This window comes from Sylvia atricapilla, chromosome 3 (genome assembly GCF_009819655.1).
Source record: "Sylvia atricapilla isolate bSylAtr1 chromosome 3, bSylAtr1.pri, whole genome shotgun sequence".
Lineage (NCBI taxonomy): Eukaryota > Metazoa > Chordata > Aves > Passeriformes > Sylviidae > Sylvia > Sylvia atricapilla.
In genome coordinates, this window is record NC_089142.1 from 110,286,035 (window position 1) to 110,306,079 (window position 20,045).

At 41.8% G+C, this 20,045-nt stretch overlaps 1 protein-coding gene across 3 annotated transcripts in view; it reads right to left on the reverse strand.

Annotated features, from left to right (window-relative positions):
* VRK2 (VRK serine/threonine kinase 2) overlaps nt 1–18,789 on the reverse strand; it is a 36,705-nt gene extending 17,916 nt beyond the window's left edge. For all 3 annotated transcript variants that reach the window (XM_066316579.1, XM_066316582.1, XM_066316580.1), the window contains exons 1-8: nt 18,748–18,789; nt 18,468–18,608; nt 9,680–9,735; nt 9,112–9,181; nt 8,838–8,925; nt 8,593–8,701; nt 7,288–7,380; nt 464–596 (exon numbers count right to left, since the gene is read on the reverse strand). In XM_066316579.1, the coding sequence (XP_066172676.1) occupies nt 464–596; nt 7,288–7,380; nt 8,593–8,701; nt 8,838–8,925; nt 9,112–9,181; nt 9,680–9,735; nt 18,468–18,603 (685 nt within the window). In that variant the 5' untranslated portion in view covers nt 18,604–18,608; nt 18,748–18,789. The remainder of the gene's footprint in view (nt 1–463; nt 597–7,287; nt 7,381–8,592; nt 8,702–8,837; nt 8,926–9,111; nt 9,182–9,679; nt 9,736–18,467; nt 18,609–18,747) is intronic.
* Between the last annotated feature and the right edge of the window lie 1,256 nt (nt 18,790–20,045).

Below are 20,045 nucleotides of genomic sequence, written 5' to 3' on the forward strand. Positions count from 1 at the left end.
AAAGTTAACACTTTACGGCTTCAAAAAAGGTTTTTCTCCTTGCAGAAGGAATGTCATCTTGAAACATCCTCCCATAACACAGATGGTGACACTCAGACACAGCTCTCCCTAAAGGACAGTGCAGACTCCAAACCCTTTTCCTCGACAATGCAGCATTAGCAAATCCTGCCTCTGCAGGGTACAGCAAGCACAAACCAGCCCTCCCAACATGAACCAATTAAGTTTGATGTTGAGCTCTTCTCAGGGTTGTCCTGGGCTGCTCCAGTGCTGTGTGTGCAGAGCTTCTCAGGGTTCCTCCTGCCGCCCCTTCCCCCAGTCCTGGGGAAGCATTCCCAGGCACACGAGGAGGTCACCACACAAGGGGCTGAGCAATCCCCAGCGCTGCTTCTCCTGTGTACAGCAGCTCTCACAGCCTGATCACTCATTCTATAATCACTCATCTGAAATAAAAAAAAGAACCTACCTACTCCCTTGTGGGCATCTATGCTGGTAAACTCTATTGTCCCGTTATGGCCCTTCCTAGGATTTTCCTGATACTGTTTGTGGTTCCCATTGGGACAATATCTGTAGGAAAGTCCATAATCTGCAAGATAAACCTGGAAGACATGAACAGACAAATGAATAATGCTTTTGTCCTTTGAAAGTATAACCTTTATAATTAAGTCTTAAGAAACTGATAGGTTAAGGACAGCCTTAGATCTAAATTTTATTAAACCAAATGGTGCCTCCGGATAAAATATGTACAACTGGGGGCTATAACAGCTGCCCTCCCCATTTAAATCCTTCCACTACTATACCCTTATCTTATTTCAGAGTCGAGCAGGATTTCAGTCATTTCATTCTGTTCCTGAGCTCTCTGCTCTCCAGGTGGGCATCCAGACATCATAAACTGCAATATGCCTTTTATGCAGCCTCACGTTGCTTACAGGACCCCTTCCTCCTCTGACTGAAGCAGGCACACACACTTCCCCCTGTCTGGATTTTCTAGCAGCTGAGACTCTTCCAATTGAACTCTACTGTGCAGCTCCAAAGCCAGAGGAAGAGGCAGCAGCTTCCCCCAGCTGGACTGGACATGAGGCTCCAGTGCCCCAGGCCCTGTGGCCACAGGGCTGCTGGGCACTGGCCCAACTGTAATCCCACCCTGTGGAATGCCACTGTCTCTAACTTCCTACATAAACTATTGAAAGTGTAGGCTGAAAATAAGACAAAGCAAACCAGCCCTGCCCAACCCAGAAAGCCATCCCAGTACACCATGCCTGAATTTGGAATGCATTTTATAAAGGCGGAACCAAACTCACTCACAGTTATTCTGAAACAAATACATGGAGTTAAATCAATGAAAGTAAAAAAAAAAAATTTGGCCCAAGTTGTGTATACTGCAAGAGTGCCACATTCACCTTTCCTCCCACAGATTTTTGGGGCAAAAGCTGAAAATCATCTGAAGACACAGAGATCACTTCTACCAAATCTTATTATATGATAAAGAAATACATCTTATTCAAACCTCTTTAACTCATTTTTTGACTCTTATTCAAACCTCATTGCCTCTTTAACTACAAAACAGTTTATCCTAAAAAAGTTTAAAATAAACTTTTCTGGCACTCACTTGCTATTTAATTAAGTCACTTCTGGTAAAGGCTAAAACAAACAGACAAACAAAAAAAGCCGCAAGAAAACTTAACGCATTACTCTGTAGCACATTCTGTTGAATTACTGATTCCTGTTTGTGCTCCAGGCAGCTTCAAATCCTGGGATTGCTGGTCTCTTGGTTTTACTGTTTCTGCTGCAGGATCTGAGCTTATCTGGAGCGTGTAAGCTGGGCTGCAGTGCTCACTTCCTGCAGGGGGGTGGCTTTTAAGGTTATGGATAATGTTTCTCACCTGACAGCCCAGTCAAACTGGGATACAAGATGAAAGACCAAAGGCATGGATGGCTACAAAATCTGGGACAGGGCATCAGCTTGTTTGGGCTGACGGATTTGATTTCCTCCTGCACATTCCTAATGCGCTGGTGCTGCCCTAACTGAGCACACAGTCAGAGAACTCACTCAAACTACTGTAAATACCAAGTTCTGTGAGTCCTCTGCATCCTTTGTGGGCTGGGAGGGAGAGAGGAGCCTAGAAGGTGCGATTCTTCCCAGACTCAGTGGTGTGCATTGGATTTTGCTTGACTACAGGTTTCTGACATGGACAAGAAGATAAAAATACCTTTAAAAATTAAGGCTATGCCTTATATGAAAATAAGACTTCAACCATTAGGAAAGAAAATATTACCTACAGCACCTCTGGCAGCTCTCTGGTTTGGGCTGGGCATGCCAGCTTGTGATAGAGACTCCCATGTGACCAGCCTCAAACTATACAAACAACAGGCCACCTAGAAAGCAGCCACAAATACTTCCTAGTCAAACTTGAAGTATGTAAAAAAAACCTCACTTATCCTATCACAATAACTCCAAACTTCCTTATTTTTAAGGCAGCTCCATTAATGCTGTACATTTTTAACCAAAGGATTTGTGTAAAATATCTTCAGTAGCTGTATCAGCAGAGCAGATTTAAATTTATACTGAAAACCCCCTAGAAGTAAGAAGTAACTTTTAAGTTATCCTGCACTGTGTGATAGAAGGACCTGGAAATAAAGAAGCAACTGCTTTTTAAAGCCACTTACATGCAAGGTGATCCTGACATCTGATCACAGCAGTTCTCCTCAAAAGTTGGCCGTGAGTGTACCAGTTCATCTTGTTTCTAGCTGGGCCATTTGTCACTCCCGTAATTTTCCCATCAGATTTTTTCCACAAACATGGCAGCCTCTCAAGGCAAAGCCTGTTGGCCACCAACAAAAATCAATCCCCTTCAGCTTGTACAAAACCAGCAAGGCACTGTTACAACCTTGCCACAACCATTATCAGAGTGACTGTGTTATTTTAAATTACCATCAATTTCATTTCATCAATTCTCATTATAACCCTTTCGCCATTAAAAAGATATATAGTTCTTTATAGCGAGTTGTCACTTTTTGATAATGTAATACTGCATGCCCTTCCAAATTTGCTCAGAACATGGTAGAGGTAGCTCATTTAGAGTTTATAGTTGTTGTGGATTTTTAAGGGTATAGGGAAGGGAAAAAGCAGACATTAAAGCAGTATTGAAGAATACTGAGAAAACTTAAGGCAGTCTTAGTGTGTGTTTCAATAACAAATATTTTCTATCTGCATTCTTTTTTTGGGAACAAAAAAAGAGGTAAGAATAAAAAAAGAACAAAACAGAGCAGAGCAATCAAGACAAGCAAGACATTGGAATAAGAAAAGGTATCAGGGATGATGAAGGTGCAGCAGGGACATAAGCTCAGAACAGCTGGGTTTAGCTGTGGTACACTGCACACTCCTTCCCACTCACTTACTTATTTTAACTCTTGTTTTTGTTCAGGTTTCTCGCCTTTACACATCCCAGTCTACACCAGGCTCTGCAGTGCTTAGCATGGTCTGTTATTAATAGCCTTTTGTTACAAACCATGAGTCAGATTTCTGAAGTCTTCACCTTTAATTTCATGAACACGTAAATGTGCCCATCTTGGTAAAGTGAATTATCACAGGCACAAATAATTATTGGTGAGCACAAGCAGCCAGCCACAGTTTCAGCCATCCTCTGCCCTTTTTGTGCATGACTCCCTCACAGTGCTTGATGTCTGAAGTGCTAAATATCTGCTAAACATACACAATTCTTACAACTTGTACACGTGATGATCTTTAATTGCACTGAGCTGGGTGGTCATCAGCCTGCTCCTTAGGATTCTTGTGGCATTCCCTTAATCTTGAAGGACAGAGCAGGAGATTTATTGCTGGAAGGATGACAGTACAGTGATTTTCCCTGTGTTTCCATTCCTAGGTTTACATCATGCCTGTAAATAATTAAGTAGATTCCTACAAACCAGAGGCACATTGGTTGCTAATGGCCAGGGTGCTGTCAGGTTCAGTTGGACACTAGACTACAAACAGGGTAAAGGCAGACTGGGGCCAATTTTGGGACAGGAAGTGTGAAGTCTGTGATTAGGACAGAAAGAACATCTTTCACAAACAAATGCCAAGGAAGGAGGAAAGCAGGTTACCAACAGGGAGAGGGGAAGAGGCACAGGGCATCCCTGCCCTGAAGGAGAACAGAAAAGATTTAAATTTTTCTCAATTGATCTGCACTTTAGCAGGTCTGTCCCAGTGGATTAAAAAGCAGGAATCACAACGATTCACCTAACAATGAAAAACAGCTTGAAGTCAGAATTGCTTTCATGCAACTTTTTCCCATAAGATCAATGCATGATTTTTGTACCTTCTGAAACAATTTTGTACTCTACTGATAACCAAGTCAGAGTTCTATAATGCAATTGTCTCGTCTAAGAATCACACAAAATCAGGACTGATGTGTAAATGCCATTAAAATTTACAGCTTTTAAGCCCAAACAGACTTGAGTCTGCAACATGTCTGCCCATAAAATCCATGGGGAAAAGACACAAGGTAGTTGTCTGCAAGAGGTGCTCTTCCAAACCTCATTTATTTAGAATGCATATTTTAAGCTCTGGTCTGGTGACCACATTTCTCCCTCTTAATAGTATCACCATTGAAATGAGAGGGATGGATTTGAATTTCTTTCAGAGCCTCTATCAATGCTGCTTGTTCTGCTTTATCATACAGTTAGGACCATGCACCAAATTATCTTTAACTCTCCACAGCCCCGAGACTGTGCTTCACCTGTAATTTATAGGTCTGATCACTTGAAGTTTCCTTTGAGGCCTCTGTGAGATTCATGGGCTGCGCACTCCCCTCAGTCCATCACTGCTGCTTTGTCAGTCCCCGTGCAGGTCCGTGCTCAGAGCCATTGACTGCAGAATTGATCCTGTGACCTGTAACTCAGGGAACGGCCTCGCTGCCTCCTGCTGAGCACATCTGCAGCTCTTTGAGGTCACTCGATTGGGAGCCTCTCCCCATTTCTAACCATCATTTGGAGGTCACACAGCGACAGCACCTTTAGTTTATTTGTTTCTCTGCCTGCCACAGAAAGTAGGGGATGGCAGTATGGATTTCACACACCCTTTCAGAAAGGGGACTCTTATTTATTTGCTGTGGTGCAATTTCACCAGGTTAATTTACAGAAGAGAGAGAGACCAGCAGCAGGAAGTCTAACACAGGAAAATTCCATTTTTTCTGTCATTTAGTAACTGCTGATGTGTATTCTTACATGCAAATTTGTCCCTGACTTTCTGCAGTTGCAAAAAAATATTAAGTTTAGTATAAAGGCACACCTGCCTCTTCAAACAGACTTATCTCTCTTTACCAAAACAGAATATGGAATTATATTTTGGATAGAGATATGTATTATTTTTAAGAGATGAGTTTTGGTTTCTTTTAAAAACATTTTTTTTTTTAGTTCTAGAACACTTACAATTTATTTTCTTTTAAAATCCTAGACCCTAAAGAGAAAGAACCCACTGGCATTAAATTCTCGAAAAACCTCACCACAGAAATTGTCAGGTCAGGCAGTTTTATTATGCCAACTCCCACTGGAGCTACAGAAGCCCCTGGGCTTGTTATTCCTGAGTTGGAGTTTGCCACAGGCTAGATGCTCTCACTCCCTATTTATGAGATTAGGTTGATAATTTAACCTTTTAAAAAATCCAAACAACCAAGACCAAGGCAATCGAGTTACTCACTGTGTTGGCACAGAGAGAAAGGTGGCACAAACACTTCAAACATACAGGAATGAAAGTTTAACTCATACCACAGAAATGCAAGCAAATATTCGAAATTTCCCCCCATTAGCACTTCTGAACTAGAATGGGAACATTTTAAAATGTTTTATAGAATAATTTCAGTGGAAAAGAAATTTTGCTGAAAAAAAAATTCCACAGCAAACCTCCCACCAGTGACAAATACTTTGTACATGCTGAGTTAGGAGCTCCTCAAACTGGAGCATCTACTGATTTATTTTATTTAATAAACTCTAGAACCTCTGTCCAGTAAATCACAAGTATCTTATTTTTAACCTGTCACTGAATTTACTATCATTAAAGCAAATTACAAGTACAGCCCCATTTTCACTACAAATAACACATGAAACAAATCAGAAAATCACCCAGCAATCTGCCCAATTCCAAGTCAGCTCCAAGCCTTAACATTTTATGATTACTGTAAGTGGACACTTCCAAAGTGATTGCAGTGTGAAAAACAGCAGCATTTCTTGCTGTCATAAAAAAACCCACAACAGCCAAAACAAAAGAAAAGTCATTTGAGTTATGCTAATGGCTGCAGATCGTTCTGGCTCTAAAGAGCCTCCTCCTCTGGATTCAGCAGAACACTCTCCATAAACTGTCATTATGCACCGGCTACTCCCACTGTATAAACCCAGGCTTGTCTCAAACAGCCATGCTGCTTTTCAAATGATGTCTTTCAAAAAGCTGACAAGTTAAATTTGGCTCAGCCATTTAACTTGAAGCTTTTAAAAAGAGCAGATAAACTCGAATGGTTCACCTCCAATGGCAGAGAGCTGCTTTGCAAGATCTGTTTCTTTACTATGGCAGCAGAGAAACCAAAATTGAAAGTAGTATTGCTTACAGCTAATTATATTTAAGTGAAGTTGAAGAGTCCTTTTTTCTAAACTCTTTTTTTTCCAATTAAAAAAGCATACTTAGATTTTATTACCTGAAGAAATTTAAAAAAGACATCAGAAGAGCATGTGGAATACGACAGGACCAAAATATTTGTTTTAAAACATTTCACCCAAAGACTTCCATTTCCGAGCTGGCTTTAGAGTGTTAGAGAACAGCAACTTTAATTCTACTTACCTGTTCTATCCACTACAGTGAGCAGGACAGGAGAGTTAGGGCATGGAAACAATTCATGGCAATATTAGAAATCTAGAACTTCCAAGAATGAAAGTACAATGGGCCACATGCTTAATTCTACTAATATCCTTTAACTGGTATAACCTAGAGCAGCAATCAGGTGCTATGATTTATCCTCTTCATTAGTTTACCCATCCATTTATCCTCTTCATTAGTTTACTCACTTACTTCACTCCCAGTCAGCAGAACACAGAGGGAACAAAGCCCAGCTTTGTCCTGCCTCTTTCTCAGCCCTCAAGCTCCACAGAGCCACTCTCAGATCTGTTTTGAGGGGGATGTGAACGTTCACGCATGAACTCCTTTTAATATGTGAATTGTGAAAGCAAAACATTTGGCAAAATTAAAATTTCAGTGGTTATAAACACAGCAGAGTAAAAGTGTAGATAAGTAAACATGCTCACCTCGTGTGGATTGCTGTAGCCCAGAAGAAGATTTGCTGCTTTAATGTCCCCATGGACATACTCATTTTCATGTATGTATTCCAAAGTATCCAACTAGGAAACAGTTTAGAACAGAGGACAGAACATCATCATCTTCTCCACTCTGCCCCTAACCCTGCCACCAAGTATTTCTCACTTAAGGGAACCAAGGGCTACACAGACTGAGCTGACAAATTTGGCTTGGACTAATGATGGCAAAGCATAAACAAGCCATACTCTGCATGAGAGAGCCCTGTGTAACTAACTACCTGAGTACCACCTTCTAAATCACAGGGCAAGAATGAAACCAGTGCCTCATAAACACCAGAGGAGATGCTGAGAAGCATCTTAGAAAGATCATATTCCGTCAGTTCTAAAGGCTTGGCATAAATATGATCCTATCAGTTAGTGCAAGACCAGCATTTCGTGTCACAAGCCTCCTGCATCAACACCTCCAGCTCTTTACTAAGGCACAGTAACTCTAATTGTTATTAAAAATCACATTTGCACTTGGCAACTCATACAAAAGACAATCCAATCCTGACTTCTGGAAAACACAAAGGGCACGACAAGTTTATCAATTATGTGACTATGAAAGCCCTTCAATTTAAAAAAAAATGTTGTTATTTAGGTTACAGGGATGCTTTGGATGCATCCAGTCGAAGAGTTCCTCTTCTCTAACTTAAGACCATTGCCTCTATTCCATTTTCTATCCACCTCTGCTCAGCAATACCAGTATTTCACAACAAAAATCATGTTACAAAGGAGCACATAGGTAACTTTCTCTTGGAATGTGCCAGTCTACATCTATTTGAAAATGAAACTGGTATTTGCAGACTGGCCAAATCAGTGCCTGTATGATCAGTGTGTTCAGCAAACACACTGAAAATTTGGCATTCAGACATGCAATTGTGAACTTTGACAAATATGGATGTCTAATACAATACCCTTCAGACACTGAAAAAAAAATCAATACATGTTGAAACATGAGAATAGGCTTACATATCTCAGTCTAGACACACAGGTTGAAGTGGATGGTCTGTGTTTTAACCTATTAGAAAAAAAATCAGTTTGACCAAATTTCAGTCTGTAGGGGAGTCTTGATTTTCTGATGAATACTTTTTTTTTCTAAAAAACCCCAGAGAAATAAGAAAATACATAACATTTACACATTTAATTCTAAACTCAGCAGCCACTTAAAGGAACTGTACTAGCAAGATAATTCTCTAGCTGAACTCAGCAAATTTGAGATGCAGAAATTTCCTCTCTCTCCCTCTCTGTGCTTACCATTCGTGCCCCAAGTTGCAGAACAATCTCCTTCTTAAACCTGCTTCCACACTCTTCAAAGATTCTTTGAAGGTCTTGCCCCAGTCTCTCCATGACCATGAACCTGTAACTATCAGGAAATGTGGAAAAGGGAAGAATCCTTTAAGACATGACTGAAAGTTTGTGTCAAATTAAAAGGACAAATCTCCATTTTTAAAAATGGGTCATCAGTCAAGTTGAGGATTAATTACCATTTATCTCATTACCTTTTTCCCTTGTACTCAGCCAGGCCTGATCCCCAAAACACCGGAATTCCTAAACATCTTATTTTTTTGAGATTCATCCACTTTCTTACTGTAATAATAATAAGAACATAACATTGGGTTAAAGGCAGCTGAGAACTCCAGCACCAACTGGTACTGGTTCAGGGTACATGGAATGAGCTGGCTTTCAAGCTCTAAAGCAACAGTTTTTAACAGAAGTAGTTAAACCCAAATTCGTCCTTAACATCTGAGTCACAGCTGAGAAATTATTACTTACTATGCTCCTGCTTTGCAGCCCTCTGGTAAAACTTCAGCTCAGAAAACAAGGGGCCATTTTCAAGATATTCCTGTTGAGAAACAAATGACCTTGGTATCATAAAAGGCATTAGAAAGACAACAGTTTCTTAAGAGAAGCATATAGGAAATACCAAGAGAATGAAACCCCTTTTTTCTCCCATCTCCCATGTCACCTGAAATTTAATTTTAAGCAGCTAAAAAGATACATTGTTTGGCAGCGTATTTTCACAAACAACACGGATTCTTTCACGGATTATTTAAGTCACTATTTTCAGAAATGTTGGAGATCGGGTGTGTTTGAGATCATAGTCTAACTTTCCTTACTAAACTGTTGAGGGGCTGTAATCAAGGAAAAAAATCAAGTCAAGGAAATACTGTGTGTTGTGGAAATGCCAAATATATCCCCTAGCAGGGAAAGGATATAAAAAACCCAAAGCACCAAAAGCCACAAGAATGCAATAAAGAGCCAATGCTGAAAATAAGGACAGATAATTAAGAGAAAGAACTGCATGCAAGTTAATAATTTAGAAATGAGATCTACACATTACCACTTTAATGACATGTACTGCATCATCTTCTACAGGAACCTGAGTTTGAGGGGATGCTGCAAAGGAACAAAGAGATGAAGATCAAGCTGTATGCAACGACATGTAATTGCAAATAAAGACTCTGCTATCACTGAGTCAGGCGACCAAAAATATACAATGAAAGATACTCTGAACTCCTGCTTTTAAAGGTCAGAGCTCTGCCAAGGTCAAAGAAATATAAAACAAACACACACACAGAAGTTTTAATCAACAAGTAGAGAAGCGATTTTAAGCCATGTTTTCAGAAGTCTCCCCTGGATGTTAATTAAGGAGTAAGCAGGATGTGCTCAGTGCACATTTGCACCACAATGAGCTATTCCATTAGGACAGACTGTTAAGTCATTCCAGCCAATTGGAAAACCACTGTATTTGGTTGCTGTCAATCTACTGTCGTGACAAAGACACCACTTAAAAGTTCTGACCTACATTATGCCTCTAGACAGGATTGTCTGCTTTCCTCTATCACAAATTAATTTGGCCCTAGAACCTTGATTTCTATTCTGGCATATTTAGACACTGGCCTAAGTTAGAGATAACCCAGCCACCACCCGCCTAAAGGGAAGCCGAGGGACTGTGCCTCTCAGTGCAAGTAGAGATTTCAAAACAATAATTGACCACATGTGCCAATTACAGCCCAGGAGACAGAACCTCTGAGCACAGACAATGCAATCCTATTTTCTTCTGACCCTGAGAGAACTATCAGCTCTCTCTGATACTACTGAAGCTACATGGAGCTTACACTGGGATTAAAATTTAATGAGACTAAATCATCTTTTAGAATCATCACTGAAAAAGGTAAAAAGAATACTGTTCCTAGGAAATAAGTGTCCCCTTCAAACTTCTGATAATGATCAAATACCAACAACAGTCCAGGTGTGAAACACTTGAACCGTGAGCACACACAAAAATAGACTCCTTTTATCCTCATAATACAAATCAAGTAAACTTGGATCTAATCAAACCATCCAAGCTTACTTTTTTGATGGTCAGGGCATAAAAATACTTTTACAACGAACAGACTCGTTCAGCTGCCATTTTCCTTCAATTCTCTTCAGCATCTGGGTTGAATCTGGCATTATACACACCCCACACACTCACAGGCTCCCCACTGACGCTTCCCCATGTGAATGCTGCTGTGCTTATAGCCCATTAAAATAAAATCAAAATATTAAAACAGTAGCTCTGGAAGGTGTGAACTATCCATAGACTCACACAATTAACAGTCACATTCAGAACATGCATTAAATCCACTAGAAGGGAAATTTTGATACACTTTGTTCTTACCATATTGTACTGAAGTTGGAATTACAGCATTATGTCTTATTTTTCTCTGCCATATATAGAGTATGTGTTAATAGAAGACATTAGTAAAAGGAACACATCTTGTATGTTTTCACTGCATTCAACAACATCACATTACCCAAACAGAATTTGATGTGCTCTCCTCACTGGCACAGAACAGAAATCTAGATAAGAAAATGTTGTTCAATACCAAGTTACTTAACAGAGGTTTGATAGGTGTAGGGAAGTATGAAATTTAAATGTATTTGAAAGAGGCTGATCTAACTTCCCTGTAGACTTCTTGACATTTGATAAAGAGAGGCCTCATTCATGGTAATCTGGAACAGAGTAACAGCTGTCAGGGTAATGAAGAAGAGCAATTAACAGGAGGTAGCCCAGCAAAAGGGCTTCACCCCCATGGTTCTTACACTGCGCTGGCTTGGATGCATTTGGAGTCATACTGAAAGCATATCCTGAAGGAAAATAAACCCAAACATAACCGGCAACGGTTACAAAGAGAAAAGGGAGAAAAGTCAAAGCTCAACAAGGTACTGAAACAGGTGCCCCACAAAATGAGTTACATTCAAATGTACTAAAGGAGAAAAGCTATTATTTTTACTGCACATACATGAATAGCAATAAACTTCTTACACAGATTATGCTGGGACAATCAGTCTCATCCATTCAGATAAGCAGAAGTTGTATGTGTACCTTTTGTTACATCACTTCAATTACCCATTCAGATCTCAACCAGCAGCTCAGAAAAGAGACAGACTATTTTATTGTCCATAAATAAACATAAATGATTTTTTTTTAAAAATTGTCTCATTACTATGTATAGTTACTTAACAGACTGGAAAGGCTCCCAAGGTTTAACAAACAGTCTGATTACATACCTCATAGACCACCACCACATACTCTCCTGCGAGTTTAGCTCATAGTTAATTACTGTAGACTCGTAATTAGCTATGTGCTAGCCTCGTTCTGTGTGGTAGCACATGGCTATTTATAATATTACAATCAGTTAAATGCTAGACTGCAGGACAGTGAGCAGAGACTCTGCAGGAGAGCAGTGCTGATAGGCAGGAGGTCTCCGATGGCAGATAAGTCTTCACACAGGGTACCAGGAGCACTATATGCTGAGATTATGTTTGCAAAAAAACCCCCTTAAAATAACATAACAAGTGTACAAGTTCCCAGCTTATGCTGCTTTTATCAACTAGAGATGCATAACTCCTGACATTTGGGGAGGGGGGTGTTGATGCAGGCACACAACCCAAACCATTCTCTGCATAACTGGGAGGACTGGTGCAGGATGTAGCTGTGAAGGAGGCTGTGGCTGTTTTCACCTCACGCCAAGAGGATGCCCTCACAACGCATTTGCAGAGGGCAAAGGGCACAGCTCTGCTTTTCCTTCCTCCCCTTCATCCCACAGTCATAGCTACCACACCGGTGAGGAGCACAGAGCTTTAAAACGCCCTCTGAAATCAAGCAGCACAGTAAGAGTCACATCCTAGCCATAATTTCCAATCGCTCTGCCTGCACAAAAATCTCACCTGGAATTAACCCATGTCCAGGATTCCCTGGTTTCATCCAGCACAGCAGTTATGGCCTTATCATCCACTTTAACCATGAATTTCATCCTTTTTGTTGCCGAGTGCCACATCCTTAATTAATGGCACTCTCTAAATGTTAACAAGCTATGGTGACAAAAGGGTGTTTGTGGCTGAACTGTCATTTCCTACAACCACACAGCACAATTGCAGCCTGACAGAGGAATGTGCCAATTCCCTCTGCCAGTTCAAACGTGCTTTTTGTAGTTTTAGCAGTTAATTTGTGGCAGCCACATTTGGAATATGGTGAAATATTTTCAATAGCTCTCACAGAACCACTTTTGTTGACAAAGTTTACACAGTGGAAAAGAAAACAGCATTGATTTGGCAGTTTGGAAAAGCAGCCCTGCTCCTGTCCACAGCTGGTGTCTTTGCCACTGCTGGATATTTTGAGGATGTTTGTTTGGGAAACATGAATAGAAATATTTTCAGTTCCTTAGTTGCTACTATTTTATTTTTGCTTTGTTCTATCCATTAGCTAATCCTGAGGACAGTTTTTGCTAAGAAATCAAAACTAATCTCAAAAATATCACATTTTTGAAGTTACAGGCTACCTATAAAAAAAGCTGGAAAAGTTCTGACTGTGTTTCAGTCAAGCCAAGAGCTGTTAAATCCAATGAGTAAAAGCAGGGAAGGAGTGTTGCTCAGAGCATCTAACGATAAAAAAGGATCCAAGTTGCAGCAATAGAAATACTAAAAACAAAACATACGCAAGTAAATAAAAAGCTGCATTTGCTATTAAACACAACTTCAACTATTTCCTACTTAGAGAAGGTGCTAAGGCAAATGTTTAAAGGCAAACAAAGCACATAACCTCCCGCTCCCTGACGCTGCAGTATCCAATATTTCCCTAAAACTAAAATATTCAGGGTTTGAAGGGTGTTTACACCCCAGTTTGAATGCAGCCTAAGGAATATCTACTTCCCTCTTTATAGATGCAGCATCATTTCCTGGACAGACTCTTCGCTGAGCAGCATTTTTGACTAGGTTTTATTCTAGATTCTTATTTCAGGCAGCTTTAAGAATGTAGAGGGGTTTTATACAGATGACAGATCCATAACCCTCCATAAGACCCATCTTCCACAAGATCAAACTAAACTGATTTTGGGACAAAATAGTGTTTAGCTGCTCAGCTGTTTTGCAGTAACTCCAAATGCCCCCAAAATTAAGAGCACTTAGTACTGTTAGGAAATTTCACTACATTTCTTACTTGTCTTTCTGTGAAACCTTAATCTTGACTCACCAGTTTTTGTATTCCACAGAAATGGAAGCCAATTGTTTGACTTTCAAAGTTAATTACCCCAAGCTGGGATAGGGATGACACATCCTTTAACCCCAGGCAGAAAAGCTTTGCATGGCCTGCTCTTACAGCACTCTCAGATGGGAGCCCAGGCCTCTAATATTTAAAACTTGATGCACAAACTGCTTTCTGGCAAGATTCTGCTGCAGCCCATCTGCTGGTCTGACATGGTGCCCACTCAGAAGATACAGTGCCAGTTTCAGGGTACAGGTGCCAAAGACAACTGAAGGAGTGCCCTCGGTGAGGCAACAGGTACCTTAGCTGTCCTCCAAAGCTCCTCCTATATTCCCCACTGAAAGTAAATAATAAAATATTCAATCAATCAAAACTGCTCTCCTGATCTCCCAGCATTACTCAGCATATGGAGGAAGAATCCCCAACACATGATGCAGCAGAACACTACGGTGTAACAGTAATGATCTCTGCAGACTTTACACTACTGTGCAAGAATGAATTACACTTTTCTAGTTAAGACTTTCAGCTTACAGAGGACCAAAAAAGAAAAAGAAAAGAAAAAGGGGGAAGATTCCAGAGAAATGCACTCATCAGCAAGAGCTATTAAAAATACAGAGTATTTTCTCTTTGACAAATGGTGCAGGTCCTGTACCATGTAGTCAGCTCTAAGCAACCTTTGAGTAGCAAAATCATGCTAAATTTATGATTAGCTTGCCTACAAATAGGGTGCCTGCAGTATCACTATTTGTACAGTTCAATATTAATGACTAGACAAAAAGGCCCCTCCTGAAGTGGTGTTTGTCTACTAACAAATTTATTTTCACACTAAGGCTCACATCTGCAGGAACAACATATTTTAACATCTTGAAGTTGAGAAAAACCCATCTTTAACTTGATTTACCTGCTAGTGCTTTAAATTACCTGGCTTTGCTATTCAGATTCTTCTTTCCATTGAGCTAATAAAAAGTCATGCTGAATTTACCTTTCGGTATCGTTTTACTGCACTTTTTAATTCATTTGCTGCATTATTTTCATTTAGGCAACTGCTGGAGGACTTTGTTTCTCCAGTAAAGCAGCTTCCCAAACAAACCAAGGAATGAACAATAGGACCAAGTGTGTTTCCATCCATGCTTCTCTTCCTCGGCACGGGTACAGCCCTGCTCACAACTATACAAATTATCCATGGAAATGAGTCTGAAACAGAAACAAACTCTCTTTCACACCTCAGCCTGATTCCCAGAACACCAGCAGTTAGATTGCACTATGACCCAAGCTTAAAAGAACAGGTCACACCAGACCTCTTCCCTACCTCCACTAGTAACGGGGCTCACTGTGCTGCTAGTATTAAAAGACAATATTCACCCATTTAATCACTGTTTACTGCTCAGGAAGAAATTCTTTCCCTCTTCCTTGAAAATGTGAGGAAAAAATCCTCAAAAGGAAAGGATAGTGCACTGGCTATACTGATCTCCAAGCAGGGTACAATTCAATGATGACTTTACCAATACTAGTTTTCCTGAGCTTCATAAAATCAAAATACATTTACAATGTATTAAGTTCTATCATAAAAGACACCACCTCACAAACATTTTTAAACAATTTTAAAAAAAATACTTATATTTTTTCAGAACCATCCCTTTCCATGAGAAAGAAGCCTGCAAGTAGATAGTGCTGAATGCAGCAGGTTTCACTGTGACAGAGCAATCTTAACAAAACATTGTGTGACCTTTCTGCATTTAAATGTTCAGCCCAAATTGTGCATTAATAGAGTGCTTGCAGCAGGACTAGAGAATGATTTATATAAAGATTGGTGTTAATTACTGGCTGTGATCAGAGAGATAAATGAGAGAATGTAAGGCTCCTCAGCTCTCAGTTCCTTTTCCACTGTTCTCCACAGGGCTACCACAAACCAGGTGTGAGACCACCAATGTCACAGCCTTCCAGCTCTTCATTCTGCTCCCCTTATCAAAGGGATAAGGTCTACCTGAGGTCCCTGAGAGCAAATCAGCACCAGCAACATTTGGAACAGATTGGAAAGAATAAGAATAATCAGAAAACAAGGGAAAGCATTTGTGAGGCAGGGCAGAACTTGAAGACAGTGGTAGCTTTCATGCACACAATTAGAAGTTTCAAAGCCCTACATTTGCATCCTCGGACTCAGGGTCAGTAAATGGCTTTCAGCAGCTTTGATTTAGTGAACAGAACCTTCTCCCACAAAATGCACCGCTAGTAAATAGATTTTGCAGAGATACCATAAAATTTCTCAAGAACGTTGTTATAGATTAATGGAGTATGGAATACCCTTAATGGGAAATTAAGCTATAACAACCACATCAAAATCTTTACACCGCTACTGTAAAAATACTTATTAAAAGATATAGCTGGCAAAGTTAACCTTTACTTTCATGAAAGGGCTGTGCTCTTCATACCTGGCAGGCAATCGAACCTCCTGCCTCCCACCTCTCCACAGCTCTTTCAGGGTGATGTCTCTCTGAAAGTTAGTGGTGCTCTCATGCCTTGCTCTAGATGTTCTATAAACACAACTGAACAGCACAGAGAAAAGGGAGTGTCCCCAAGCATCTGTATCTTAGCCACAAAAAAATGTCATCTACTTCACTCCCCCTGCTTCTCAAAGACAGCCGAATTTTGTGGCATCAAGGGTCCAAAAAGCTGCTGAATGGTTTACTTTAATATAAACACATCAGAGATCAAGGTGGACAAAAAAAGAGAAAGATTCAGTGTCAGTACATAGGGATAATTGTCCATTTTCTCTTTAATTGATGAGCTACAAGGGGAAGTGAGCCTTCAGTTCAGTGCTGCAGGCAGCATTCACTGCTCCTCCTGAAAGAAGGGATTAAATGAACACAAATACCATTACAAAAGTGGCAGCTGCATTTCCTTACCCATGCTGTCACTTACAAAAAACCACAGAATAGTAATAACTAGATTCTCTGATTGTATTCTCATTCTAATCCACTGACTGCTTTCCAGCTCAGTTCAGTGGGAGCCAAACTGCAACAAACACCTCAAGAAACCACCTTGGTGGGCTCTGTGATCAGGCAGAGAACACAAATCTGCATGGAACTGTCTGAATCCCATGTGCAAAGCCACCTTCAAGGTCCAGTGTGATTTGGCTGCTGCAGGAAATGACAGAGCTATATTTTGAGTGATTCAAAAAGACAACATTACTGGTATTACACACGGAGAGCTTACAAACTGGCTTTCTGCACTGCATCCCCAGTTCCCTCACACCCTTCTGTCTGTAGGAGACTTCTGCAGGTTCCCATCTTCCTGGATCTTGGAATGGCAGTACCCAGAGACACCTTCACTCCTCAGCTCATGCTAAGGTGTATTTTCTCACGGTAACATCTCTCCTGTGCCCAAGGCACAGCATCTCTCAAATGTAACCAACTAATGCTTCAAAGGCAGTCATAACAAGGTAATAAGATACACCAAAAAGAAAAAAGGAAAACACCCTAACAAGTGCCCAACCCTTTTGAGGCTGCTGTATCTCTTCCGTCAGCTGAAATCCCTGTCATTCCCACTGGCTGTCTGCAGAGCAGTGAGGAATACTGTGAACTAGAGAAATTCCAGAGGAAACCAAACCAGAAACTTCATTACAGGAACTGCCTGGAAGTACCACTACTGTATGTGTGGCTGATTTCTGCACAGGAGGAAGCTGGTTTGTGTTTAGGGGTGACTTGCTTATTAAGTTTCAAGCCTTGCTATTCCAAATAGTGTAAATATTACTGTAACTTAAAAAGGTCATGTCAGGCTTCAGGGACAATGCAGTAAGCTGCTTCTAGGTGATTCTTCACTGCTCCGTACAAGCTCTACTTAATTCCAAACAGACACATAGTTTCTGTATGTTGCCAGAAAAAAAAAGAAAAACCTAACCACTCAGTCTCATAATATTGCCTTGAACACAGGATTTACCTTTCACAGAAACCAGCAACAGTAATATATTTTACACCCTCTGCAGTGACCCAGAATGCTTTACAAACTGCCTTTCAGAGCTATTCACTCCTCCCAGAGTACAAAATAACTAAATGCAACAGCTTCTTCTGAAGGAAACACAGAAACTTAACTAGGCCAGACCAAACACAGAACACCATTTCCACCTCTGCTGAAAAGATGTTAATTCCGAAGCAGCACGCAGCTAAGTAAACTTAAGGTTTCTTTTCCTGGATGAAAACTAATTTACTCTTGGCCAGAAAAGAACACTTCCGACAACCAGAAACTGAAAGAGGGCTACAGAGTGTGAGACTGGCATAAGGCTAAAACCCTGGCTAAGAAAAAGCACTTTTCCTTTGAAGAGCATCACCTGGCGGTGCTCTTTGCTGCTCTTTGACACAGTGACACCCTTGGCTGAACCACTTAAGATCCACAGAAAAGTTAGGATCCAGCAAAATGAGCTGGAGAGGCCACGGAGAACACGCTGCACCGTGAGCAGGAATGGAACAACAGCTCAGAAAACCGCATTTGAGCAAGGATCACCAACAGCATGTAAACCACACTTTTTAAAGTCACCGCCTTTTCCAGTTCAGGAAGTTACAAAGCAATCTGCAAGTCACCCTCTTAATCATCAGCAGTATTTTACCTAAATAGATCAGGCCAAATCCTCCGTGGCCGATCTGACTGCCCAGTCTCCAGGTTTTTCCTTCGGTGTCTTTCAGGATCATGTCTTTAGGGAGCGGGACCGGCAGCTTGCCTCTGCCGGGACCTTTGGGCGGCATCGTACCTTGAGGGGAGGGGGGAACGAAAGAGAAGCTTCGTCGTAAAACTGCGGCCAGAAGGTAGAATACCCCTCGCTGTGCTGGCTGTGCTCTGCCCACCAGCACGGAGCAATGCCAGCCCCGGGCCCGCTCCCCTTCACCCACCTCCACAGAGCCCCCTGGGCCTCCCCCCGCCGCCGGCCGGGAACTTCCACACGGCCACTTCCGCGGCGGAAAGGGGAACGATGGAAGGAGCTTCTCTGGGAGGCGGGAGAACGCGAGGCGGGGAGCGGGGCAGGGCCAGCACAGCCGCGGCCGGGACCGGGGCTCCCTCAGCCGCCTCCTCACGGCGCTCGGCGGGGCGGGCCCGCCGCCATTTCCCGCCTCCCCTCAGGGGCGGGCCGGGGCACGGCGTGCGGGCAGGCTGTGCGTGTTTGTGTGTCTGTGTGTGTGTTTGTGTGTGTGTTTGTGTGTCTGTGTGTGTGTGTTTGTGTGTCTGTGTGTGTGCCGGGCTCTCAGCGGGAAGGGAGGAGAAGGTGCACGGAGATGACGGGCAATGCACGAGGAGGGAGATGGAGCAGGGAGATCCTGAGGGGCGGAGGAGCGCGGGGAGATGGCGTCCGCGATGCCGCCTCAGCCCCGCGTCTCCCGCTTCTGCGCTTGTCGAGGGAGGAACTTTTAAAAATCGTTTCGCGCGTAGAGAATCAGGAGATCAGACGGGCTGCTGTCTGACGTAAAAAGTAAAATCTCGGCTGACAGGATTTGGGGTGCAGCAGGCGCTTTGAGGAGGTCACAGAGCTGTCATGGTGCCACGCCGGACTCAGGCCCTTTCGGTTTTCCCTCAGAGTTTTCCAGGCGGAGGTCACGGCTAACAATTCCCACCCAGAAACACAGGTGCTCACCCCAGAACTGCACAGGGAAGAGGTAAAGGCCACCTCAGGCGGTCCCAGGCAGGGACAGAGGAGCGATGCAGCTGTCTCAGGAGTCGATCAGCCCCACCACCTTATAAATCGGCAGTAAAGGACACTGTGAGGTGAGAGTTTAAATTTCCCCAAGATCGCAGGGCATAGCTTTGATGACAAGTCACCATTTTGTGCAAGCGTTGCTTTATCAATAGGGCCGGTTCACCCAGGAGCACACCACATACACAGACCTCAGTGAGGAACCACCACACCAACAAGTCCTTTTCCAGAAAGGAGGGTATCAAACTTAAAAGTTTAAGCCCATTATTTTTTTGTTCAGGATTTGCGTCTTTTTTAAAATAACAATCAAAATCCAAAACGTCAGCAAGCACATAATTTGCAAGTAAAGGTAAAAGTAGTAACGCAGATGATGACTGCAAAGCCTGTATTGCCGTCAGTAAATTAAGCCTTTATGTAACAACCCTTTTGGCTTCATCAGTCTTGCAGGCTCTGTCGTTTCGTCGTTACTAAAAAATCCGAAGCAGAAGAATCACCAGCAGA